General features: G+C 48.6%; 1 protein-coding gene across 1 annotated transcript; it reads left to right on the top strand.

Annotated features, from left to right (window-relative positions):
- Positions 1 to 51: 51 nt before the first annotated feature.
- Positions 52 to 27,327, top strand: Vdac1 (voltage-dependent anion channel 1). The gene is given in 9 exon segments (NM_031353.3): positions 52 to 114; positions 12,502 to 12,571; positions 13,116 to 13,165; positions 14,018 to 14,170; positions 14,264 to 14,316; positions 21,604 to 21,831; positions 23,643 to 23,793; positions 25,396 to 25,453; positions 26,349 to 27,327. Coding segments are annotated over 8 exon segments (852 nt in total). The 5' UTR covers positions 52 to 114; positions 12,502 to 12,504; the 3' UTR covers positions 26,441 to 27,327.

The following is a 27,327-nucleotide window of genomic DNA, read 5'->3' on the forward strand; positions in this document are numbered from 1 at the left end:
TCCGCGCCGTCGCGATCTGCGCCGCCCCGCCCTCGGCCCGTTCCCTGCGCTCCCAGCCTCCTCGCCGCAACCCCCGCCGTAGCTGCCGCTGCTCCCGCCGTCACCGCCTCCGAGGTAGGCGCAGCGGAGAGGGCCCGGGCTATGCCTGGGTCCCCAGGGCCTCGGGCCGCGCTCCTGGGGAGTCTCTAGGGAGGCGATCGAGGGAGGATCGGGCGAGGGCGCCGGGCCTAGGAGCTTAGCCCCGGGAAGGGTGAACCAGGGACGATCATCGCGGGCCTGGAGAGGCAGCGGGCTTGTAGAGGAGGCCTGGAGGGCAGGCGTAGAGCGGATCTCCGGAGGGAGAGATCCTAGCTCGATCTTTCAGAGCGCCTGCATTTGGAAGCGAGGGGCTATCCGAACATGCGAGGGGCGGAAGGGCAAGGGCGGCCGCGTGGAGGCCGGGCGGGCCGCGGGTCTAGGTGACCTTTCCCGGCGGCGCCCTCTGGCTCTAGATCCGGTCGGCATGGATCTGGTAGAGACCCTCCCACGGCCCAAGCCCTTCCCCGCCAGCTCCGAGGGCCTGTGCAGACCCAGCTTCCTTCGCCGAGAGGACGCGCTCCAGGCATGGCCATGCCCTGGATCCCCTGGCCCCTACATGCCTTAACCGGCCCACGCCCGGAGTAGGTGGCGCCGGGTCCCTCCCGTGCATGCTAGTGCCTTCCCGGGCGGAACGGGCTGCCCTGAGTGGACTTAGGCCGCAGGAACAGGGACCTGGGCCTGGACTGAAAGCGAGACCCCATAGGGAGCCATATGCCTGGCCTCCTTGGCCTTAGGGACGGATTCCGTGTTCTGTGTCGCCAAATGCAACTGTGCATTCTGGAAACTGTTTTCAGGGCCTGACATCAGATTGGAGGCCTGCAATTCTACATGGTTTGTCCAAGGTCACACTGGTAGGAAGATCTCAAACTTCAATCTTCTCATCTGCGAAATAGGAGCAATTATATACACTTCACTGAGTTTGGGGGAAGAATAAAATGATCCGATTAATACGAAGCCTTGGGTCATGCACAAGGACACCTTAGAAACCTTGACACTTACCCTAGGAGTCGTAGGAGCTTTGGGGAGGGTTGAACTCAACCTCTGCAGACCTTTCCCCCCCCCCCTTTTTTTTGGTTCCACACGGTGTACTGGAAGGGATTCCCTAAATCTACAGTCGTGTTATTTTAACGCCATTGTTACCGTGTCTGTAACAAGCATTTGGGCAGCACCAGGTACTGAATAACTGGAGAATAATTCACCAAACACTGTCTGTTTTCAGACTGACAGCCGTTAAGCTGGAACACTAAATCTGACTGCAGACCCAGAATATCCAAGGCTCCTCTTTCCTTGACCAGACAGATGAGTGAGGGGCTTTACTCAGTCTTGTTTAATAGTAAGCCAGGCATAGCTACTGAAGGCCTGCCTGTTTTTCTCCAGACTGACAAAACTCTAGGGCCAACTCAGGCTTACCTTTAGGGTCTTGGGTGGGACCACTTGGCACACATTAGGTGGCTAAGAAAGGTCTGTGGGGTAAATTCACTTAAAAAAATGTCTACTTAATGTGTGTGGGTTTTTTTTGCCTTTGTGAGTTTATATATATATATGCAGGTGAACTCAGCCCAGAAGAGGGTGTTGGCTCCTCTGAACTGGAGTTATAGGCAGTTGTGAGCTGTCGCACGTGGGTCTGGGAATTAACTACCAGGTATGGTGGGTGCACATTAAATCGTGGGATCTTAAACACCCATTTGATGACGTAGACCGCTCACTGACTTCTGGAAGCTCTCCTGGCCTAGCAGAGTCAGATATTATAAGAGCTACGACAGTACACGCTCATCTACAGCAGGAATCACGAGGGACGAGAAGCAGCTCCTTTGACATTCTACAACATCCCGAGTCCTCAGGGAACTTGTCAGACTGGTGTTTCTGGGCTTGAAGCTAGAGTGATATGGGTGAATGGGATTCGAGCCAAGGCCTTGGGCCTGTTGTGCTCTCCCCTTTCTGACAAGGTTGTGTGGGTATGACAGCTAGAGTAAGGTGCCTGGCCCCAGTGGTAGTCGCAGGTGCTCACAGGTGATTTGTTTTAGTTCTGATTTCCAGAATGAGGCTTTTTAGACAGGGGTTGTTTGGGACCATGTGGTCCTCATGCTGAAGCTGAGGCAGGTGGAGACTCTGGACTCTTGAGCTGGTGGTAGTAAGGGCTTGCCCCCCCACCCTCCCACCCCCTCATCACTTTGCTCTCTGAGGACCTTTGCTGTTGCTGGAAATCCCCACAGTATGACAGACACCTTCAGTGGTAGTGACTGAGGGAAACATGTGGCCAAAGTGAGGAGGGTAGCCCCTAGGATTCCAGAAAGGTTGTTGTACTGTGTGTGGGGCTTTGTGCTTTCCCCAGGTTCCTGTGGTAGATGGATGGTCTCCATCCCACTGTTAAGTCACAGCATGTGAGCACTTTACTTAGAGCTGAGCTAGAAAAAGTTCCAGAAGGGCAGCCTGGGCTCTCAGTGCTGATCTGACTGACAAGAGCCACAGAGGCTAGCTCAGATGAAGTAGCTTTCTTGTGTCTTAGTTTCTCTGTTATACCGTGGTGGGGTTTTGTTTTAAAGAATTAAATGTTTGGAGGTGGATAGCTCATGTGGAGGTCAGAGGGCAACTTCTGGGCCTCCACCCAGGCCTTGGGATCACCTGGGTCTGCTGTAGAAAGGTGACTGTCATCGCTGGCCATCCTGGTGTTCTGTAGCCCTGCTGGGTGTACTTGGCGCTTAGGCACAAGTTCTCTGCTAGTATCCCCCACACTTCACTGCTGCTGCTTTGAGGAACCCATAGGTGTGAGTGCCCCTGTAAAGCAGAAGTTACTGACTGGTTGGGAATGGAGAGAGGTACACTGCTGCAGGCCGTCTGTAGGGGCAGTGCTTGCAGGAATCGTTTTCCCTGGGGCGAGATGGGAGGTGTTCTTCCAGGACCTGGCCAGATAGTATCTAACTAAACAATACCTCTTTATGGGTGGGGAGGACTCTGGACCCTGTGGTTCAGATTGAGCCTTTAACAAGATGCTCAGAAACCATTATTATAATAGTAAATATACAAAAGGAGAGCTTGGTTTGCTCCCTAGCCATATGGCAACAGAAACTGTCTATTGGACTGGCTCATATGGGACTTAGAATGCAAGCCCAGCATGCAGGAAGCCCTGGGTTCGACCTTCAACACCGGGGAAACTCAGTGTGATGGGGTGTACACTCAGAGGTGGAGGCAGGAGGATCAAATTCAAAGTTATCCTCGGTGACATAGTGAGCTTGAGACTCACTATGGGCTACATTAGATCCTGTTTCAAAACAAAAACAAACCAGCCGTGGTGCATACCTTTAATCCTGGCACTTGGGGGCAGTGGCAGAGGGGGTGGTGGTGGGTAGAGGCAGACAGAGCTCTGTGAGTTTGAGGCCAGCCTGGTTTACAGAGTTTCAGAACAGCCAGGGCTACACAGAGGAACCCTGTCTCGAAAAACCAACCAACCAAAGAAACCAAACCCATTATTTATCCGTCTGCTCATCTCAATCGATAAGTCGAGCTGTCATCTGTCATCTTAACAACTCTACTTACGTTTGTTTCATGCCTTCCGCGTGTACCAGCCACAGTATTCAGTGCTGTGTGCCGAGGGAAAATGGGGTTAGAGAGAGTGACTTGGGGTCTTTTACCTAGAAAGGGAGTAGGACAGAGGTGCTTGATTCCCAAGGCTGAGCACTTGAAGTGCTGACTGTGTCAACCCCCTGTGCCTTGTGATGGCTCTTGAGGTGCCTGTGGCTTTGCTGGAGCCCTAGTGTGCCTGGCTGGACCCTGTACCCCGGAGTGCTGGCTGCCAGCATAGCCTTCTCTCCACAGGTGGGTGAGTGAGAGGCCAGGCCGCCCTGAGTCAACCACAATCTCCCCAGCCTTGTGGAAGGCTGTGCTGCCTGCCGCTGGTGGCCCAGCTTCCAGAGTGTTTTAAAATAGAAACAGAGCCTGGAAAGCCAGGCTGCCCCCCTGTGAGACTCTGTGGAGGGGGGAGGGGAAGGCAGCTGCTTTGGGAGCTCAGCCTGCTTCCAGAGCAGAGGGCCATCGCCTTGCTAGCATCTGGAACCAGGGACTGTTCCCTGAGCTGCCTTTGCTTGGAAAGAAAGTGGTGTGTGTGTGTGTGTGTGTGTGTGTGTGTGTGTGTGTGTGTGTGTGTCTGTCTGTCTGTCTGTCTGTCTGTCTGTCTGTGGTTGGGGGAAGCTGCTAGGAGGTTAATCCCCCCCCCTTGGTCCCTAGGGTTGGTGATATGGTTGATTTTGTTGTGACTATCATGACCTCTGTATTATTATTTTTTTTTTACATATAAGGGTTTTCCCTGCACATATGTATGCATATCATGGTCATGCAATGCCCACAGGGTCCAGGAAAGAGCTTCGGTCAGGTCCCCTTGAACTGGAGTTAGAGATCATTTTGTTTGTTTTTTCTTTTTTTCTTTTTTCGGAGCTGGGGACCGAACTCAGGGTCTTGCGCATGCTAGGCAAGCGCTCTACCACTGAGCTAAATCCCCAACCCCTAGAGATCATTTTGAGCCCCTGTGTGGATGCAGGGAACCAAACCTGGGTCCTCTGCAAAGCAGCTAGTGCTCTTGATGGCTGAACCACCTCTCTATCTCCTTGATATCTCTTTCGTTTGCTGGTCCATCTTTGCCCTGGAGAACCACCCAAACCTGTTGGAGAGAGAGCAGAGCCAAAAGTTTTCCCACAATTCTTTCATTCTTGGGGGGGGGGGGTGGATCCTGGGATGGCGATGGTAGCATTTGGTTGCGTTGGCTCCTGACAGTAGTAGCTATGAACTGTCATCCAGTTACTCATGCAGTGTAACAAGGAGGTCACTGGCGTGTACAGGTATCTGAGAAAGGGTGGGCTGTGAGTCTTTTCACACTCCGGGCTCTTCTGCCAAGTTGATCACCCCTCCATCATCATCATCTATGGTTACCTGGAGGGGTTGAGAGATGCCTTGGCAGGTGGCGCCTGTTCTTTGGGAAGATGTCTTGCTTCCCCTCTGCTTTTGGAGATGGGGGATCTGAGCTCACTGGGGGTGTTTCTGGTGTTGAGGAGACTCTAAGTCCTGGTTAGGCGTGAGACCCATGGGCAGGGCCTATGCTAGTTTGGGGTTCTGGTGGGTGCTTGGTACAGAGCGAGCCCAGTGTTTTTTGTAGACCATTGCTGTCTGCCCTCAGACTGTTTGACAGTTACCCTGGCAATTTTTATACTGAAGTTAAGGAGCTTTGCCCTGCTCTGTGCTTTCTGGGCAGAGTGGCCCAGATGATGGTGGTTGCTTGGGAGTGGAATGTAGCCTTGTCCAGTGATAGGGCTACTGTCTCAGTTTCAATCAGTTCTTAGAACCGGCATGAACACTGTCCGGACAGCTTTTCCTTCCTGGATCTTAAAATATTAGTCTTATGTCAATCCGTGTTTTGTGCGCTTCTATGTATATATACCATGCGTGTATGTCTGAAAAGGGATTGTATCTCCTGGAACTGGATTTACAGATGGTCACAAGCCACCACGCAGGTGCTGGGAATTGAACTCTGGTCCTCCAGAAAAGTAGCTATTGCTTTAAACCAACTACCCTCTCCCTAGTTCTTTCTCTTTTTAAAAAAGAACCCCTTATTCTATGTGTATGTATGTGGACTACATGTGTGTAGTGTCTGAGAAGCCTGCGGAGTGCACTGCAGCTCCTGGAGCTGGATTTACAGAGGTGGGCACTAGAAACCCAATCCCAGTCCCTCGAAGAGTGGACAGTGCCCTTAGCCTCTGAGCCATCTCTCCAGTCCTCTGGCATCTTGACTGCAGTGACTAACGTTGCTGACTTCCAGTATTTTCTGCTCTTCACAACAACATTTAAATAATGAAGTAGAATTGAAAAAATGGAAACCACATCTGGATTCCACATCTACCTTCCCAAAACCACATTCCTCCCCGAGGCTGCTGTCCTGCCCACATGGGGCCCCTTCTTCCTGTTTTCTCCCATTCATTCACAAGTTCCTGAATGGATAAGGGACCCACTAATTATGTAGAATTAGAAATTTCCATGCTCTTTTCTTTCCTCTTCTTTTTTATTTTAATGATTTATTTTTTCTTTTTGAGGCAGTGTCTCACTATGCAGCTCTGGCTGGCCTTGAACTCACAGAGATCTGCCCACCTCTGCCTCCTGAGAGCTGGGATTTAAGGCCTGCACCACAACACCCAGCTTGGCTTTCTCTTTTCATTCAGTAGTACATAGTGTTCTACGTTCTCACTTATAAATTCACGACTGTTATTGTTTTGAGATAACCCAGGCTACTCACATTCCCTGTGTGGCCAACCTTGAACTTTTGGTCCTCCTGCCTCCTTGCCCCAAGTGTTGAAATTACAGGCTTTCGTCTCCATGCTCATCTCTCCTCATTGCTTTTGATGACTCTTTGGCGTTCCTTAGTTTGTTAGTATTTTCCTTTTTTGGTTTCATCATTTTTCTAATGATGGGCATAGTGGTCATGTCTAGGTTTGTGTGACACAGGTGATGGTGTAGAAAATATGTATGCTTCTGTAGGTTTTTTGGTGCCTGGATCACCTAGTGAGTGGGGGTGGGGTTCCTAGGAGTAAGATTAACGCTGAGTTAATTGTCCATCCATTGTCCTCCAAGAGAGTGGACTGCATTCACACTTCCTTCCTTGGATCATGGCATTAGCATTTTACTAGTCTTGGGGTTGTCACTGTACTGCAGCTCTTGGGATAAAACCCATGGCTGGTTTTAAGGCCTAAAGCACCCAGGATTCCCTCTGAGAGGTTCCTTAGCCGGTATCCGCTCTTTCCTAGTGTGGGGTTGCTGCTATGGGGTCTCCTGGTCTACTCTACTCCTGCTTTCCAGCTGCCTTGCGGGGGAAGCGCCTACTTCCTGGTTACATTGTAATTTACTTGTTCCTATTGTCAGACACCAAGTTTCTACTTTCCTCTTTTTGTTACAATGATACTTAAAAAAAAAAAAAAACCAAACTGAGTCAGACTCTGTCCTTAGTCCTGAGTTCATCTAGAACTCCCCTCCTGGTCTCTCCCTCTTTGTCTTTCACCCTTTTTCTTCTCTCTCTTAAATTTTATGTATATGAATGTTCGCCTTCTCACATGTGTGTACACCTGTGAGCCACCATGTTAGAGCTGGGACTTAACTCGTTTCTACCGCAAGAACAGCAAGTGCTCCTCACCTCTGTGCATCTCTCCAACCCCTCCTCTCCTCTGTTTTTGAGACAAGAGTCTTATGAAGCATAGGCTGGCTTTGAACTCACTATGTAGTCAGCGATGACTTTGGTCAACTTCTGGTCCTCTTGTCTCTTATCTCCTTAGGGCTGGGATTATAGTCATGTGCTACCAAGCCTGGCATGCAGTGCAGGGATAGTACTCAGGGCTCTGTGCGTGCTAAGCAAACATACCAACAGAGACCCATCCCTCCCCTTAAGCTAGTCTCTGGCTTCAGCCTCTGAAATTGCAGCAGCAAAAAGCACAAAGCAAACCCAGCTTGCAGTGACACTTTGGTAGGGCTGGTGAGCGAGCTCAGCAGTTAAAGGCACTTGCTGCCAGGTCTGAAGACACAATTTCAGTTCCCAGAACCTATACGGTGGAAGGAGAGAACTAACTCCTGGATGGTGTCCTCTGACCTTCCCAGGTGCACCACGGTACACACAGGCTCACTGAATACATGTAATTAGAGCTATAAGACCTGATGCTCATTGCATATTTACTCATGAATGCCCATCACGTGCCAGGTCTTGACATCTATGGACATTTGGGTAAACATCCGCTTGACAGGCTCTGAGGAGCTTTGAGTGCAGGGTGTGTTGTGGGAGGAGGAGTGGAGGGCGGGAGCACGGTGAGTGAGCAGCTGTCACTGCCATGGAGTTGATGAGTCAGGAAGATGTTGTCCTCCCCAGGCCCCAAGATGGAAGTTACGTAAGTGTGTTGTGTGAACTGCTGGGTGATATACAATCCTTCCCCCTCTGCTTCCAGTATGACTGGGTATCCATTCCTTAGGCTGGAGTGGCGTTTGCATAATTGGTTCAAGGTCAGCCAGGGAAGGCTTGGGTTGGTAGACTGGCAGACCAGGGAGGGTGGGGGTTGGAGGGGGGAAACAGGTGCCAAATGAAGGCAATATGGTAAAATAGTATTGAAGGGAGCCTCACAGGGCCTGGCCCCTACCTTGAGCTCGGAAGTCCTAACTCACGCCCCCATAATAATCTCCTTAGAGCTGATGCGGTATCTGGTGTTTGCTGTGGGCAGTGGTTTTGTTTTTCTTTTGTGACAGGTGGCTTTCCATGTTGGGTTTGGGGATTATCGTCAACAGAGTGCATTTGGGGAACACTAAATAATGTGTGTTCTGCCTTTTCCTCGAGGTGGGATCTGGTCTAGATGCCTGCAGGGCGGGGCCCTGGGGGCCGTCTTTTCTGTGAGGTCAGGAAGAGTAGCAGGAAAAGGCTTGGCTTCTGTTAGTTTGGAGACAGAGCTGGGTTGGTAGAGTGCTTGCCTAGCCTGCACACCGCTAGCCCCAACACCACGTACATCCGAAATGCTCGTACCCCAGCAATCCAAGATGGAGGCAGAAAGATCAGTTCCTGTCTGCATAGTGAGTTGGGGCTAGCTTGGGCTACATAAGACCCTGTCTCAAAAGGGAAAATAAAGACGTGTGTGTGAGCACACTATTGAGGAAGCTCGGGAGTTAAGAGCACTGATGTTTTTAACAATGGATCTGCGTTTTGTTTATGACCTTGAACTCTAGCGCCAAGGGATCTGGCGCCTCCTTCTGGTCTCTGCAGGCACCTGCACTCATGCGGCGCACAGGGAGATAGATATACACAGAAATGAAGTGAAATCTTAAAGACTAGTTGGAGTGTTTGTGGGTGCTGCAGATGGACCTGCTCTCTCTCTGCTCCTGCCTCTGGGGAGGGACAGCTCGCTCTGTCTGTAGATTCGTTTGTTCTTTTTGCTTGCTTTGTTTTGTTAAGGGTTTTCAGGTTTATTTTATGTGTGTAAGAATTGTGGGTGTGCGTGTGTGTAACGTGCACTGGGTCCCCTAGTACTGGAGTTATGGACAGTTGTGAGCCACTGTGTGGGTGCCGGGAATTGACCCCTGGTCCTCTTAGCCAAAGAGCCATCTCTCCTGTTTTTGTACTTTCATGGATGGCTCTTAATCCAGGCAGAGATGGAGAATGTTCTGGGCTCTCTGCCAAGATGTTCAGCAGGTCTGCTGGGCTGTGCTATCCTTCAGCCCAGGATTGCTTCATGTTGACTGTTCTTAGGGGCAGGGCTAGGCCCATCTGGCCTGAGGTATGTGCTGTTTTTTCTACTGTGAAGCCTCCTGCCTGCCCCTGGGGCACATGTGCCTGCTTGGTTAGTGTGGAAGAAAGGGGCCAGGGGGAAGAGGAGGGCCCCTGGCTCTGGAAGACTGGATGGGGCGGTGTTGGTGTTTGTGGCCAGTCTGCTCACATCAGGTTCTGGCCTGTTGGTGGGCAAGAGAGAGGAGCAGATGGAGTAGTCTCTGAAAATGGGAAAGATGGCCCAGACTGCAGATTCCATTAACACTGGAAGTCCATGGTTGTTTCTTCTGTGGTGTTTATTGGGTATAGCTGTAGGCTGTCTTTAATTAGTTACTGATGGATTGATTTATTATGTGGAGGTCACAAGGTAGCTTTTGGGAGTCGGTTGTCCCCTTCCTTCATGCAGGTGCCAGGTGTGGCAGCAGGCTCTGTTACCTGCTGAATTACCTTGCGGGTCCTGCTGTGAGCTCTCTGCCCTGTCTTTGATTCAGGTTTTGGTCAGTTAGTTGATATTGTTTGTTTCCCTGGAGACATTTGAGATCTTCCCCAGTGGGCACCCACTTGCCAGGAATTTATCACAGTCTGTTTGTGAATGGGCACATGTGTCATGTCAGATGTCACCTATGTAGATCCAGTTTGGTAATTTAGGTGTACAACAGTTTTGTTTGTTCGTCCCTTCACTCCCGAGACAGAGTTTCTCTGTGTGACAGACCTGGCTGTCCTGTTACTCACTTTGTAGACCAGGCTGGCCTCAAACTCAGAGAGATCCTCCTGTCTCTGCCTCCTGAGAGCTGGGATCAAAGCTGTGTGCACCACCATCTAGCAGGGTGTGGTGTTTTAAAATGAAGGGGCCCAGCTGAGGATGCAACTCCATTGGCAGAGTGCCTGCCAGGGTACTTGAAGGCCTAAGTTGGTGTTGATGAGGCCTGTGATCCCAGCAGTTGCAGGATAGAGGATTAGAAAATCAACGTCACCCTCGGCTACATAGAAAGTTCCAGGCCATCCTGGACAACATGAGATCCTGTCTCAGGAAGAGGGGAGAAAATGGAACCACTCTTCTGGTTAGGGACATTACGGTTCTGGGTGGGACTTTGTCACCCATGGCTCCTTCTCTTCAGGACAGAAGTCACCGTGTGTGCTGTCCCAGAACAGGGTTTTAATTCTTTCTATACAGCTTGCCAACATAAAACCTTCCAGGAGCGCAGTGTCACCCTTACAGCAGAGACTAACCATCAGCATTCTTCTCTTTCCCTGATCACTGTGATACGTAATAAGTATTTGTTCACTGACTGAACTATGTGTCACCACCGAGTCCTGCTTCTGGCCTCCTAGGTACCTGCACCCGTGTGTGCGTACTACCCACAGACACGTAAATAGGGGATGATGGTACTTTTGATGGAACCTGGAGCCTTGTGTATGCTAAGCAGATGTGCTACCCCGCACTCTGGTCTCAGCTCCCCAGATAGTATTTTCTTTTAAAAACTTTATTTTATGTGCATGGCGTTTCCCGGTGTGTGAGGATGTCGGATCCCTGGGAACTGCAGTTGCAGACAGTTGTGAGCTGTCCCATGTGGGTGTTGGGAATTGAACCCAGCTCCTCTGGAGTAACAGCCATTGCTCTTAACCACTGAGATGGTTGCTTTTTAAAATAAAGGACACTGGAGCTGGACAAGTATTTGCTGCTCTAACAGATGACCCGGTATCCATGTGGAGGCTCACAGTTATCTGTAACTCCAATTCTGAAGGGTCTGACTTCCCTCTTTGGGCCTCCTCAGTCACCAGGCATGAATGTGGTTCACACACATATATGTGTGAACATGGTTCCCATATATACATTCAGAAACACATAAGGAGAAAAAGAAGTGGCTGGAGAGATGGCTTGGCGGTTGAGAGTGCTGCTGCTCTTCTGGAGGACCTGGGTTTGATTCCCAGCACTGACATGGCAGCTTGAGGCTGTCCGTTACTCTAGTTCCAGGGGATCCAACACACTCATACAGACATCATGCAAGCAAGACAGCAATGCACATAAAATAAAAATAAATCATTAAAAAAAAAAAAAGCCAGGTGGTGGTAGCACATGTCTTTAATCCCAGCACTTGGGAGGCAGGTGAATCTCTGAGTTCAGGGTCAGCCTGGTCTACAGAACAAGTTCCAGGACAGTCAAGTCTATACAACGAAAACTATCTAAAAAACAAACAAACGAACAAACCCCCAATACTTTTTAAAAAAATATTTATTATTATATATAAGTACACTGTAGCTGTTTTCAGACACACCAGAAGAGGGCATCAGATCCCATTACAGATGGTTGTGAGCCACCACGTGGTTGCTGGGAATTGAACTCAGGACCTCAGGAAGAGCATTTAGTCCTCTTAACCACTGAGCCATCTCTCCAGCCCCAAACCCTCAATACTTAAAATTAATTGTTTTGTGTGTTTGTGTGTGCAAGTGCACACATGGGCAGATGCACGTAGAGGTCAGAGGACGACTTGCTGGGGAAGCCCTAATGTGTTCCCAGGGATTGAACTCTGGTAGCCAGGCTTGGTGAGTGGCTAAAGAGCCACTGAGCCATCTTGCCGTTCCTAGATTCCCTTCTATTGTAGCATGCTGCTGGACGTGGTTTCACTTTTCACGTGAGGAGACACTTGAGTAGCTTGTCATGCTGTAAAAGGAAGTTTCGTGGAGTTGGCCTTGCAGAGGCACTTGAAAGCACTCCTCTGATACTTGTCGAGGGAATGAAATCAGGGCCACATTGATTGCCATGGGAAACTCCGTCTACCCTTGCGTACTTACCGGCCGGGCAGCCGGCATTTTGTAATTATTGGCAAGGGTTCTGTGGTTCAGTATAGTGGCTGGCTCCTGGGAATATGTCTTTGATGGTTCATTCATTCACCAAATACTGACTGACTCTCTTGTGCTATGGCTTAGGCCTGGTGCTACTGCAGTCAAAAGGCATCCCCGAGTGTCCCCAGGTCTGGCCTCAGAGGGAGGGTAAGACAGCTCAGGGCACACCCACACCTGGTGGGGAAAGACTTTTAGAGCTGAGTGATTTTTTTTTATTGGTTGTTTAATTATGTCAGTAAATTTTATTGGTGGTAAACTAATTTCCGTAATTACTGATGCATTCTTTCTTTTTCGTGCTTTTGTTGTGGCAGAACATGGCTGTGCCTCCCACATATGCTGATCTTGGCAAGTCCGCCAGGGATGTCTTCACCAAGGGCTACGGTGAGTGTCGAACAACAGTAGGCCTTTCACCTACTAAGGGAGTAGGTGAAAGTGTTTGTGACACTTGGGGTGGTCAGTTCCCAGTTGACAACTTATATGTCCGGTCAAAAGGATGAGAGTCCTGCAGCTGTGCGCCACCCAGCGGTGAGGCTGAGGTATTGCAAGACAAATGGCAGAGCTAGTCCCTTGCAAGCTCCAGCATCTGCCCCAGTAGAACACTGTTCTAAATTTACCCCGACGGCCCACCGGGCCTGATGATCGTCTCTGCCAGCTGCTGGAACCTGCCCCACAGATCCTGCATGGCCACAGGTCAGGCTTCTGTTCGTTATGTCTGCCACTGTTGGCCCTGGCTTTCTTTAAGCATTTCCAGATAGCCAGGAGAAAAGCAGTTGCCCTAGCTTCAAGTTATTATTATTATTTTTTTTTTTTTTTTTGCTGGGGGTCAAACCTTGAGCTTGCTAGCAATCTTTCTGCCGCTGAGACACACCCCCAACTCCTCTGGCTTAATTAGTTAACCTGATTTTGGCTGTTTTCCTTTCTTTAGGCTTTGGCTTAATAAAACTTGATTTGAAAACGAAGTCCGAGAATGGATTGGTAAGTCGCTCCACTTGCATGGGACGTTGTATTTGTCTCTGACCAGTAGGGGCGCTGTGGCTAGGTGGCAGAGCCAAAAACAGTTGCCAACTTGGATGATGGCTGTTGGTGCTTGTCTTCCAAAACTCTGTGATAGGTGGTCTGGGACTATAGTAGCTTTTAATGCCTTTTTACAAGTTATTTTGCGTTATTCGAACCAAACTCCCGGTCTAATGCACTTGGGCATCCATTCTTGATGCTTCTTATCTTTTTTTAAAAAAAAGATTTAGATTTATTTATTTTATGTATGACTACACGGTTGCTGTCTTCAGATACACCAGAAGAGGGCATCAGATCCCATTACAGATGGTTGTGAGCCAGTATGTAGTTACTGGGAATTGAACTCAGGACCTCTGGAAGAGCAGTCAGTGCTTTTAACCACTGAGCCATCTCTCCAACCTCAGACGTTCCTGGCTGCCCTAGAACTCACTCTGTAGACTAGGAAGGGTGTAAACATGGAAGCTGGGTAGTTTCTTATCCAGACTTTAGGGCCCCAGGGGAGGAAGGAAGCTTCCAACAAAGAACTTTCCAGAAGGTTCCTTTGGGTAGCAGGCTCTCTCACACCTTTGTGTTTTTTTTTTTTTTTGGTTCTTTTTTTCGGAGCTGGGGACCGAACCCAGGGCCTTGCGCTTCCTAGGTAAGCGCTCTACCACTGAGCTAAATCCCCAGCCCCTGTATTTTCAGTTGTAATTGAACTGTATAGTTTTGCCTGGACGTATCGGGGACTCTCTGTTGCTTAGAGGCCTTGGCTAAGGGCAGATTGGACTGTAGGCCAAGATCTACTCTTTCTCTTTCCCTCTCTCTCCTTTTAAGGAATTTACTAGCTCAGGTTCTGCCAACACGGAGACCACCAAAGTGAACGGCAGTCTGGAAACCAAGTACAGATGGACCGAGTATGGGCTGACGTTTACTGAGAAGTGGAACACAGACAACACCCTGGGCACTGAGATCACCGTGGAAGACCAGGTAAGGGCTCCCTGCCTGCCCTCCTCTCGTTCCCATTGAAACATCCTGGGTCCTGCCTTGGGCTAACCTGTGCCACCTCTCTCTCATATGCAGCTTGCTCGTGGACTGAAGCTGACCTTTGATTCATCTTTCTCGCCTAACACTGGGTAAGGTTCTTACCCGAGAGGACGTTCTGGGATGTTATGGGCCCTGGAAGTCCATTGCAGCACAGGAGTTTGGTGTTTGGGCTGACATCTTGTCAAAGTAGCCTCTTAGCTGGGAGGCTGGAGGCTGGAGGGTGGAGGGAATCGTGGGTTCAGGGCGAGCCAGGGCTACGTAGTGAGAGTCCACATCAAAACCAAACCGGGTAGCAACGACAATGAGGCAGCCTTGGTTCCAAGTGCTATCCGTTCTGGTCTGTGGTGGTGTTCTGTCCAGGAACACCATCTGTTAAGGGGCTGTGCTGTAGCAAGTATTCTCAGTTTAGGAAATGTATTCCTCCAGCAAATGGTTTTGTGTGTTCCTGTGCTCATTTGGAGACTGAGGGTGCCTGGACTGGGATGCTATTGCCCCAGGAACTTCCCTTTTACTTTTGACACAGAGTCTCCTGTAGCTCAGGCTTGCCTTGAACTCATTTTGTAGGCAAGGAGGATATTGAACTTGTGGCCCTCCTGCTTCTATCTCTCAAGCACTGGGGTCTTCTGCTCCCATACCCAGTTATGGGGTGCTGAGGATGGAAGCCAGGGCTTATGCAGGCCATTGGTGATGCACTCTACATCTGCACTGAGCTGTGTCTGCAGGGCTAAGGAGTGTCCTTGGTAGTGGAAGACTTAGCAGTGTTTGCTGCTAAGATCCCACAATACCGTTGTGTGCCTGGCTGCAGGCCACGGGCTTTCTGTCCCAGCTGTTCTGTTTCACACCAGGCTGCCAGTAAATAAAAGTGGCCAAGGCTGGGGTTGGGGATTTAGCTCAGTGGTAGAGCGCTTGCCTAGCAAGCGCAAGGCCCTGGGTTTGGTCCCCAGCTCTGAAAAAAAGAAAAAAGAAAAAAAAGGAAAAAAAAAAAAAGTGGCCAAGGCTGAAGGGCAGAGGTGGCATTTGGACTCAGGGGCTGACTGGTCACTGTTGTCAGCCTATTTTGTAGGTGTGGAGGGCTCTTCTCCCAGTTTTCTGAGACCCTGCGATCCTGGGAGCTTAACCACAAGGTGGCTCCTGGGGCTGCCAGGTCCTTTGGCCATAAACAGTGTAGGCTTGATTGACACATCAGAGGGCAAAGAGAACAAGCTGGTCTGCCTCCCCTTCTGAGTGCTCTACAGGGCTAGAAGGTTCTAGAATATTCTATACTCCTGAAATTTTTGCTCTTAGAATGGGGAGTCTCCTAAGTCATCAGGGGAAAGTTGTTTTGCCCACTGATGATTGAGTCCAGACTTTTACTAAATTTCAAGGCTTAAGTTTTTAGTTTGGCAGGTTTGTTTGTTTGTTTGTTTGAGGCAGGGTTTCTCTGGGTAACAGCCCTGGCTGTCCTGGACTTGCTTTGTAGTCCAGGCTGGTCTCGAACTCAGAAATCTGCCTGGCACTGCCTCCATGGTGCTGGTATTAAAGGTGTGCACCACCATTCCCAACCTTTGGCAGGTTTTAGCTTGGCAGTACATGTATAAAGTACACCTCTACCGTCTTTTACGCCCATGGTTCAGCCGTGAGTTTTTATATTTTGTGATTCTGTGCTCTCTCTTCTCTCTTCTCTCTCTCCCTCCTTCCTTCCTTCCCTCCCTCCCTCCCTCCCTCCCTCCCTCCCTCCTTCCTTCCTTCCTTCCTTCCTTCCTTCCTTCCTTCCTTGATTGCCTGCCTATGCTTCTCCAGTGCTGGGATCAAAGGTGTGAGCGACCATTCGGGTACTTGGAACTGAACCTTGGTTCTCTGCAAGAGCAGCGGGTGCTCTCAACCGCTGAGTCATCTCTCCAGCCCCCTTTTCTTTTGAAATAGTTTTACAGTTTTTCTATAGAAAATTGTGATACAAGCAATACGCAGAGCTCCCTTCTATTTCTCCCCCGTCTGCATCTGATGTTGAAGTTTTATATCTGCCATCCCATTATAACACAGCACATAGTATATAATATGTAGCTGTTCACTACGTAATAGTATTTCAATCAAGCGCATATAGGACTCTGGCCCCTTAAGATTACTACGGAGCCGAAAAATTCCTGTTGTTCATTGCCGCCAAAGCACAGTGCATTTATCGAGTCTGTAATAATTGATACAAACGCCGCCCACTCTGTTATCTCCCTATAAAAGCCGAGCATGTGTAATTATGCTCATGTATTTGGGCCGAGTGTGTACCTGGCTTGGGTACTCACTCACCATGTTCTTCGTACCATTAGAGCGTGTTTCTTCTTCTAAAGTATTTACCGTGAGCCCGTGTGCTGTGTTCTGTTGCCTGCCTTGGACATCTGTCTTTTGGGTACACAAGGAGGTTGAGTGGTTAATCATGGCCATCTAGGTTTTTGTAAGTGCACCCTGTGATGTTTGCTTAATGGCCAAATGACCCAACGGTGCAGTTTTCAGGATGTGTCCCCGTCATACAGATCTGTGCCAACAAGTGAACGTTTGTGCCACACTATTAACTGATGCCTTGTTGATACCATCGTTCTGGCCCGGGACCCAGTTCTGGATCCTCCGTTGCATCAAGCGTTCAGGTCTCCTTTGTGGCCTCTCCCTGGGACACACTCTCCATCTTTCTCTGCCTCTCATGACCTGGACATTTTTGAGGAATTGGATTGGTCTGATGTTTCCTCCTGAGCACGTTCAGGTTATATTTTTGGCAGCTGAAGAAGCGGCACCTCGTTGTGTCCACGCTGCTGTGTGCTATCTGAAGATCGCTATTGTGTGTCTTGGCCTGTGATACCAACCTTGATCATGTGGCTGAGGTGGCATCTGCTGGGTCTCCGCTGTAAAGCTGTTAGTTTCCAGCCTTGTGCTCAGTGGCTGTGTTACGGGGAGATACTGAGACTGCAAATATTCTCTCTCTTCACACCTTGGGTTACACAGAAGCAACCTTTGGTGCTTGCCAGCGTCACTATTGGCAACTGTTCCCTTCCTTCTTTTCTTTTTTCTTTTTTTTTTTTCCCCCCGGAGCTGGGGACCGAACCCAGGGCCTTGAGCTTGCTAGGCAAGTGCTCTACCGCTGAGCTAAATCCCCAACCCCCTTTTCTTGTTTCTTGAGACAGGGTTTCTCTATGAAGCCCTGGCTATCCTAGAACTCGATCTGTAGACCAGGCTGGCCTTGAACTCAGTGATCCTCCTGCTTCTGCCTCCCAAGTGCTAGGATTAAAGGTGTGAGCCACCATGCAGCGTCATTGCTTTCTTACTACAGGGAAGGGCGGTCCTACTCCTCACTTGACTGTATATGTGTTTTGTCTACATGTGTGTATGTATACTGCTTGTGTGCTTGGCACCTATGAAGGTCAGAGGGTGACACTGGAGTCCCTGGGACTGGAGTTACAGAAGTGTGAGCCACCATGTGGGTCTTGAGAATAGAACTCATGTTTTCTTCAAGAGTTGCCAATGCTCTTAACCACTGAACCATGGTGCTCCATCCCTTTATTATCTGAAAAAATACACATACATGCATACATATGTACATACATACATACATACATACATACATACATACATATATACATACACAGAAGCAGTTTCTTCTGTGTGTGTGATCACAGTGTGCATATGGACATCTGAGAACAACTTGGCGGGTTTGGCTATCTCCTTTCTCCATGCTAGTCCTAGGGATTTGCTGCAAGCACCTCTGTGTGCTGCGCCATCTTGCCAGCCCCTGATCATTTTTGACTCATGTATAGACTCACGGTCATGTATTCTGTGAGTTATATTCAGTGGCGTCATTTACACTGTGGCTCACGCTGTGACAGTTTGGCGCTCCTTCGGGTTGACATGTGTGGGCTTTGGGGGTGTTCCTCTCACTGTCTTTGAGCCTATCTGTGCTTCTTGCTTTGGATTTGTATGAAGTTCATCTCAGGCTCTTTGTTCCCTGGTCCTGCTGCCAGCCATTTCTCCTAGGAGCCTTGGCACCCATGTTGTTTAAAGGGTAGTGGTGTAGGCCCTAAGCTCGTTGGGTAGATGAACTTTGAGGACTCTTTGGCTCATGGGAAATTAACACTGGCTTTCTGACGCTCTGGTGATACCCAGAAAGCACTGACCACCCTGAGCCAAATGTAGACACAACTGGACGGGACTGCAGACCTCACTTACGGATTAGCACCCACCCGGAGTTGCCTTCCACGGATAAGGCCTGCTTGCTAACCGCCAATCTGTGTTATGTGTCTCTTGAGTGCTTGTCAAATTAGCACCACTCCTTAAGTATCTAAAAAAAAAAAATCCCAATGACATTTGAGAAAGGAAAAACTGCACAGCTGTGTTCGGGGCAGATCTGAGTCACTGCCCCTCCTCTGTCCCTGTTGTTGGGATGCTTGGACCCTTAGCTAGAATCCCATGAGACAGTGAGGAGTTGCTGTTCAAACTGGAGTGCGTGGTACCCACCATTGGTCAGAGGCTCTGCCACAGGCACCACACTTTGTGGTTAATGGCAGCTTTTTGTTGGTTTTGTCTTCTGAGAGAGGGTCTCATGTAGTCTAGCCTGGCCTTGAGTTTTTAATGTATCTGAGGCTGGCCTTGAACTCCTGACCCTCCTGCCTCCATGGCCAGGTGTGCACCATGTATTATTGAGACAGGATCTGATTACGTAGCCCAGCCTGGCCTCCAAGTTATGATCCTCTTACCTTGGAAGTTGGTTCCCTCTCTCCATCATGTGGGTCTGGGCAATCAAACTCTGGTCATTAGACTTGGAGGCAATTGTTAGTACCTTAAACCATATTACTGGCCCTAAACTAAAATTTTTTTTGAGGGTATATTTTAGTCTATTGCCAATACTGGTCTTACCAATGCTCACATTGCTCCATCTCTGAAGGCCCTGGGTAAAAAACTTATTTTAGCAATTAGATCTGTTTGCCCAATAATTCCTGCTAATCTCCGATAGCTTAAAGAGCCGCTTCAGGCTTACTTTGTATGTTTGCTGCCCTAGATCTGTAACTGGCCATTTCCCAAGAAGCAGCAGGGCATCTGGGGGAGGGAATGGGTTCAGAGCCCATGGACTGCATGTGCAGAGAGGCCCTTAATGTCACTGAATAAGGTCGGGAATGGGCAAGTATGTGCTGTCTTTTAGAGCGCTGAGTCATGGTTTCTGTGGTCTAGGCTGAGAAAGCAGTTGGCCAGAAAGTCTTCTCTTTTGCAAGTATGTGATGTAGTTCTAATTTTACTTGATAGATTTGATCTTTAAAATATATATATATATTTTGCTAGGCAGTGGTAGGTGGACTTTAATCCCAACCCTTGGGAGGCAGACAGATCTCTGAGTTCAAGGCTAGCATGGCCTATAGAGAGAGTTCCAGGACAGCCAGGGCCACACAGAGAAACCCTGTTTTGAAAAACTAAAAAACAAAGAATTTTTTTTTTTTTAAAGATTTGCGTGACTATGGCATGTGCACTTGTGGGGGTTAGAAGATAATCTTCATGTTTTACTTTCTTCTTTTTTTTTTCTTTTTTTTTCTTTTTTTTTTTTTCGGAGCTGGGGACTGAACCCAGGGCCTTGAGCTTGCTAGGCAAGTGCTCTACCACTGAGCTAAATCCCCAGCCCCAAGAATTTTTTTTTTTTTAAAGATTTGCGTGACTATGGCATGTGCACTTGTGGGGGTTAGAAGATGATATTCATGTTTTACTTTCTTCTTTTTTTTTCTTTCTTTTTTTTTTCGGAGCTGGGGACCGAACCCAGGGCCTTGAGCTTGCTAGGCAAGTGCTCTACCACTGAGCTAAATCCCCAGCCCCAAGAATTTTTTTTTTTTTTTAAAGATTTGCGTGACTATGGCATGTGCACTTGTGGGGGGTTAGAAGATGATCTTCATGTTTTACTTTCTAACGGCAGGATTTTTTTCTCTTTCTTTCTTTAAAAATACTGCATTTATTTTTATTTTATGTGCACTGGTGTTTTGTCATTCTGTGTGTCTGCGTGAGGGTGTTGGATCCCCTGGAACTACAGTTACAGGCAGGTATGGGCTGCCATTATGGGTGCTGAGAGCTGAACCCAGGTCCTCTGGAAGAACAGCCGGTGCTCTTAACCTCTTAACTACTGAGCCCTCTTTCCAGCCTGAGGCATGAGTTCTTTTGTTCACTGGTCTCTGCCAGACCGGCTGGCTCTTGAGCTTCAGCAAGCCTCCTCTCTCTCTCTCTCCCTCTCTCTCTCCCTCTCTCTCTCTCTCTCTCTCTCTCTCCCCCTCTCCCCCTCTCCCCCTCTCCCCCTCTCCCCCTCTCTCCCGTCTTCCCGTATAGGTTTACTGGGATCATGGAGGCTTCCGTTGTGCAGATGGCCCTTACTGGGTTCTAGGGCTTTGAACTCGGGTCTTTAGGCTTGTCTGGCAAGCGCTTTACCCACTGAGCCATCTACTCAGCCCAATAGGTTATTCTTTGAATAAAAGTTAGGCTGTATAAATGTTGGTAGGTGACATAACCCATCCATCCTTCCTGAGGGACACTGGGTCTTGAGAAATAGCTGACAGACACTGAACTAACTGGTCTTAGATGTAAATCTGGCAAGACTGGACTGGACCTGAGAACTGAAGGACTTAGGTTCCTCGTCAATAGCCAGGACTCTGAGCTGTGAACTCTGGGGTCACGACTATGGTGGCGAAAGTTCTCCTAACATATTCACTAAGCAGGGGAAGACCTATTGTTTCTCTTGTGTGTATGTGTGTGTTCTTGGGTGTATGAATATGCACCACGTGTGAGGGGAGCAGGGTAGGGGGAGGCACTTGAAGAGGCCAGAAAAGATATCAGATCCCCAGGAACTGGAGTTACAGGTCGTTGGGACTGCCAGTGTGGGTGCTGGGAACTGAATCCCAGTCCTTTGCACAAGCGCTCTTAACCTCTGAGCCTAATCTCCAGCCCGAAGGGATCTATCTGCTTTTTCTTTTTTTCCCCCACTGGCTCCTGGGTGAGCCACAAAGATGACCATCTCCCTCAGGTTGCTGTGTGGGTAGCTTTGAGGTATGTGTCTCTCTTCTGCAGGTTTGGAAAGCAGCAAAGATACCTACTAGATGCTTGTGTAGGGTCTTGGGTTTGCCATGGGGAGAGGCTGGAAAAAGAACATGGTGGCCCTCACTTTCTGGTCTCTTGCCGTGGTGTGCACAGTGTTGATGCAGCCTTTTGCAGACTGGAGCTGAGCTCAGGAGGAGTTGTGTCCCATTTGTGGCTTAGCAGGTGTTTAGGGACAACTGGCCACTGGCCTCTCTTCTGTTCCTTCACAAACTAGGATCAGACAAAATGTTTATAGTTCTTGCATGATTGTATCAAGATGAGTTAGCTTGGCCTTCATACACCCTTCCTTTTCCTTTTAGGAAAAAAAATGCTAAAATCAAGACAGGGTACAAGAGGGAGCATATCAACCTGGGCTGTGATGTGGACTTTGACATCGCTGGGCCCTCAATCCGGGGCGCTCTGGTGCTTGGCTATGAGGGTTGGCTGGCTGGCTACCAGATGAATTTTGAGACCTCGAAGTCCCGAGTGACCCAGAGCAACTTTGCAGTTGGCTACAAGACGGACGAATTCCAGCTTCATACTAATGTGTAAGTGTATGTTTTAGTTACTTTCCTATTGCTGGGGCAGAACACCATGACCAAGGCAACCTATTAAAAAAAAAAAGTGTTTAGTTAGACTTACCATTTTAGTGTGTTACAGTCTATGATATCAACAGGAACAGCTGAGAGCTCACATCTTTTTCTTTTTTCCAGAGCTGGGGACCGAACCCAGGGCCTTGCATTTGCTAGGCAAGCGCTCTACCACTGAGCCAAATCCCCAACCCTGAGAGCTCACTTCTTGATCCACAACCACAAGGCAGACAGAAAGAGGAAACAGTGGGGGTGGCAGGAGTCTTTTGAAACCTCAAAGCCCGCCCCTAGTGACACACCTCCAGCAAGGCCACACCTCCTAATCCTTCCCAAACAGTTCGACCAACTGAGGACCAAGCATTCACGTGAAGGCCAAACCCAGTCATTCATAATGCCACAGGTGTTTGTGTATGTGGCTAGGGTGGTGACTTTTCCTTTTTTCCTAAGTTTGGTTTTCAGTCCTTTGGGTTAATGAGCCACAGGGCCTGTTAGCATTTTTGTTTCACATCACGTGGAGGATAATCAGGCGTTCATAGTATTCTCTCCATTAACGTGGTTAACAGCTTGCTGATTGCTGGATGGTGGGGTGCTGGGCCGGGCCTGTTAGGTTGGGGAGAGTCTGTCTGTGGACTCAGGTTGAAGGACATTGATAACTTGAGGTAAACAATTTCAATCATAAAAATAATCTTATTTGGTGCTAGAGGAAAGCTCAGCAGATTAAAACACTTACTGAGGGATAACTGGTTTGGTTCCCAGCATCCTTGTCATGCATGCCACACAGTGGCCTGAAACCCCAGCTCCAGGGGATCCAGTGCTCTCTTCTGGGATCTGAAGGGGACTCCCCCCAGGCCCTCCCCATTCGGGGTTAATTCCATGAAATACTAATCTGTTCTTTCCACTAGAGGGAGCTAAATAAATGGCTTCTTAAACTCAGACCAATAATGGTATTGGTCTAAACCAATATTATTTCCATTAATACAATTAAAAACATGTATTTTGTGTGTGTGTGTGTGTGTGTGTGTGTGTGTGTCTTTGTCTGTCTGTCTGTCTGTGAACTACTATGCTCCAGTGTATGTGTGGAGGTTATATAACAACTTGCACGGAGTCTGTCCTGTTCTTCCTCATCCAAACCACAGCACTTGCCTTCCAAGGAATGTGGCGCAGAACTTTCTTGATTGTTCTGGCTGTGTCTCTTCTCCTTGGCTTCCCTCCTACCATCTTTTACAAAAGTGAAGACACAGACAGTAGACAGCAGAGAGCTCTGTAGGATTCTAATTTTCTAGTTTCTGCTTTCATTGGGGGGAGGACCAAAACGGGTTTATTTTTATTCGTGTGTGTGTGTGTGTGTGTGTGTGTGTGTGTGTGTGTGTGTGTGTGTGTGTGTAAGATGTGTGTGTAAGATGTGTGTGCAGGTGCCCACGGTGGGCTGGATGCTCTACAGCTGAGTTATGGGCAGTTGTAAACTGCCTGATGTGGGTGCTGGGAGCTGAACTCAGGTCCTTTGGAAGAGCAGCAAGTACTTTTAACTGAGCCACTTCTCCATCTACCTCCATTTTTAAAGAGTATTTAGAAGCTGTCTTGAGGTTCTGTGCTGCTCTGGTAGGGCTTCCTGTATTTCAGCACTTGTTCTGTGAAATTTGGTCTCTATACCCTGGCTTGATTAGTCTATTTCTGGCAACCTTGCTTTCTTGTTAGTGTTGTTGACTCGACCTGGGTTTCATCCCACCTCCCCAGACAGCTGGACATCTGTTGGCTATGCTTACTTGCAGGAATGATGGGACGGAGTTTGGTGGCTCCATTTACCAGAAGGTGAACAAGAAGTTGGAGACTGCTGTCAATCTCGCCTGGACCGCAGGAAACAGTAACACTCGCTTTGGAATAGCAGCCAAGTATCAGGTCGACCCTGATGCCTGCTTTTCGGTGGGTACCTGAGAATCACTCGTCTCACACGATTGAGAGATTTCTGTGCTTCTGCTTAGATGTTTTCTCACTGGGCAGAGATGATTCTTGTATTTTTTTTTTTCCTCTTTTTTCTTTTTTTCGGAGCTGGGGACTGAACCCAGGGCCTTGTGCTTGCTAGGCAAGCGCTCTACCACTGAGCTAAATCCCCAACCCTGAGATGATGCTTGTATTTAATTGAGATCCTTGAGACAGATACTTTTTAGAAGAAGCCTCACTATATGGCCTTGGTGGTCTGGAACTTACTCTATAGTTCTCATAGAGATCTGCCTGCCTCTGCCTTACCAGTGCTGGGATTAAAGGAATGTGCCACAATTGGCCTCCATGGCTTTTGTTTTTGTTTTTGTATTTTTTTGGAGACAAGGTTTCTCTGTGTAGCCTTGGGTGTCCTAGAACTCACTTTGTAGACCAGGAAGGCCTCAAATTCAAGAGATCCACCTGCCTCTGCCTCTCAAGTATTGGGATTAAAGGTGTGTCAATCCCACTTGATACCTGCGTGGCTTTTATATCTTCAGTATTTTTACACTGGAGGAGCTGAGCACTTATGGAGGTTAATTGGGTAACTTCCTTAAAGGCACCCAGCACCCAGCAAGTATGTGCTGGGCCTGGCTGTAAGCAGACCGCTCCATTCTCGAGCCTCTCTAATTCATCTGTCCCATCATGACAACTGTAAGGGGTGTTTTATTCTTCCCCTCATTTCATTTGGTTTTCAGTCCCTACAGTCCACATGAAGACATCAACGGTCAGTGTATTCCAGTGGTAGAGCCCTGGCCCAGCACGTTCGAGGGCCTGACTTCAGCCGCATTACTGGGGAAAACCCCAAACAAACAGAATCAAGGCTTCGATGTAGCTCGTTTGGTAGAATGCTGGCTTAACATGCAGAAAGCCTGTGCTTGGTCCCCAGAACTGCAGAAGCAGCAGGCAGAAGGATCAGAAGGCCATTCTTGCAAGAGTTCAGAGGCAGCTTTGGGCTCTATAGTGAGATCACATCTCTAAAAAAAGACAAAACCAGGTGGCATCTTGTCTTGCTAACCCCATGGCACCCGTCAGGGGCCCAGAATGGCACAGGTTTTATGGTGAACCCACTCAACTGGCTTCTGTCATCGCACTGTAGGTGACCACCTTTTTGAGGTGGAATGAGGAAGTGTTGTGTTGCAGAATGTTTCTGTGGGTTGGTGTAACTCACAGAGTCTATTGTAAGTCTCCTGACCTGGGAACTGGACTCGGCTCCCTCAACATGAGGCATGCTTGTAAAACAAGGGCTCTCCTTGTTGGGATGTTGGGAGCATAAAGGAACAGTTAGAAGGGACACGGCCTGCCGAGAGCCCTTCTTCTCCTTGCTCTGTCCTTGGAAGTTCACAGAAGCGGGGAAAGCACACGCACCTGCACGTGACACATCTCATGTTGAGTTTTCCAAGATGGCCATGAGCAGGCGTGAACATGGTTCTGATACCTGGGATTTGCCTAAGATGCTGTCACCAATTTTGGAGGTAGACCTGTAGGACAGTTTTCACGGGTGAGGGACACCATCTTCACTTGGACTTTTTTTCTTTTTTCCTTCAGGCCAAAGTGAACAACTCCAGTCTAATTGGCTTAGGGTACACTCAGACCCTAAAACCAGGTAGGTGTTACCCACGTGCAAAGCTAGTTTTCTGTTGCGTTTTGCTGATTTCCGCTATTGCTGAGGGACATTATAAACGAGTATATATAGGCTTTTATAATAATTAAATGTTTATTAAGGGAGTTGGGAAGCCATTGTAAGAAGAGAGTCCGAGAAAAGAGTACAGAAGGAAACGGCCTGGGCTAACTCACATCACATCTCTGGTTCTTTTCTCCTTTCCTTTTCCCAGTATATGATACCCGATAGCTACTCCCAGGCTGGAGTCAAAATTATCCTGTCAGTCATCCTCACGATAGACATAGGGATGGTGGGTAGTGGGTCTTCTATGCATAGTTATCCCAGCCTCTCACTAGAGTGTGAGGACTGCAGAAATGCTCAAGGCTGATTATGTGATATGAGAATCAAGTTCCTCTAGGGAAAACCAGCCCGTTCGATCTAAGTCCCAGGAAAAGAAGAAGTTTATTGTTTGCGTGTGTGCGCGCGTGTGCGTGCGTGTGTTTGTGTGTGAAGATGAATGTAAGACTCAGGCTGTTACAGGATAGGGTTTCCCTCTAATGCAGTATTGCTCCAGCAAGTCTTGTTGTAGGGTGGCAGTAGTGGTTGGCACACTCATTGTAACTGGGCTGGGGGAGGCAGGATGGAACGGGGATTCGGAAGGATTCCAGCAGGGTCTCTCTGCTCTGCGTCCCAGCGGTGGCCATTCACATGTGTTGCTTTGAGGATGGCAGCAGGCCGTGTTGTATTATAGAAGCTTGAAGGCTCACCTTGCTTGGCCACCGCCTGGAACAGACTCTGACTTTGATGTTAACCTCTCTTCTCTTTCCCTCCCTCCTGCCCCTTTCTTCCTCCAACTGTCACCCCGCCCTCCCACACCTTCTGCCTCATCTCCCTACAGGTATCAAACTGACACTGTCAGCCCTGCTGGATGGCAAGAACGTCAATGCGGGTGGCCACAAGCTTGGTTTAGGACTGGAATTTCAAGCATAAATGAATATTGTACAATCGTTAATTTTAAACTATTTTGCAGCATAGCTACCTTCAGAGTTTAGTGTACCTTTTAATGTCATATGTTGGGGATGCGAGAGTTGATTGATACCACGTTAGACCTCCAGGCTAAGGATGACTCGGCTTTAAGGTGTTTACCGTTTCAGAGGTACAGCGGAAACCCCATTCCAGGAAGGGTCCTTTTTAGCTGTAGGCGTGGGCTGGGGAGGAGCTCCTCTAGAGATGCCAGGCTGCAAGTGGAAGCTGGGAACGTGTGGACCCTTTGTAAATCTGTATCCAGTCCGCACATGAAATTGTGACTTCCTGAACATCGAACCCCGGTGTCCCGATCCTGTCTGCTCGGAAGCATGTACACACCTACGTGAAAGGGACGGTTTTTTTTTTTTTTTTATCGGATGGTCACGCCCTGTTCCCATCGTGCCCTGTTCCCATCCTAGCCCATCAGTTACCTGTTTTACACCAAAAGTAGTCTTTAGGGTGTAGTTAGCAATTTCTTTTGTGCCATTTTAGGGTGGAGAGGGTGGGCATGATGAAGCCAGTCATTCAGGACTTAATTCTTCCTTGTGTTGTGGTGTGGTTTTCTTCCTTTCTTCTGTTTTTTTTTTTTTTAATTCCTTTTTTTTTTGCCATTGCACCAGAGTATGAAATAGCTTCCAGGTTCTCCGGCTCAGAGCTGGGCGGGTGATTGTGGTCACACCCTGACAACACTAGGGATCTCAACGGACTCCTCTTGTAGCCGCACCACTATTTTTAGCAGTTTAATGGGTACATTATAGAGTCTTCCATTTTGTGTGGAATTAGCTCCTCCCCTTCAAATGCTGTAATTAACATCACTTAAAATAAAACTTGAATAAAATACTGAAACCTCA

This window comes from Rattus norvegicus, chromosome 10 (genome assembly GCF_021556685.1).
Source record: "Rattus norvegicus strain SHRSP/BbbUtx chromosome 10, alternate assembly SHRSP_T2T, whole genome shotgun sequence".
Taxonomy (NCBI): Eukaryota; Metazoa; Chordata; class Mammalia; order Rodentia; family Muridae; genus Rattus; species Rattus norvegicus.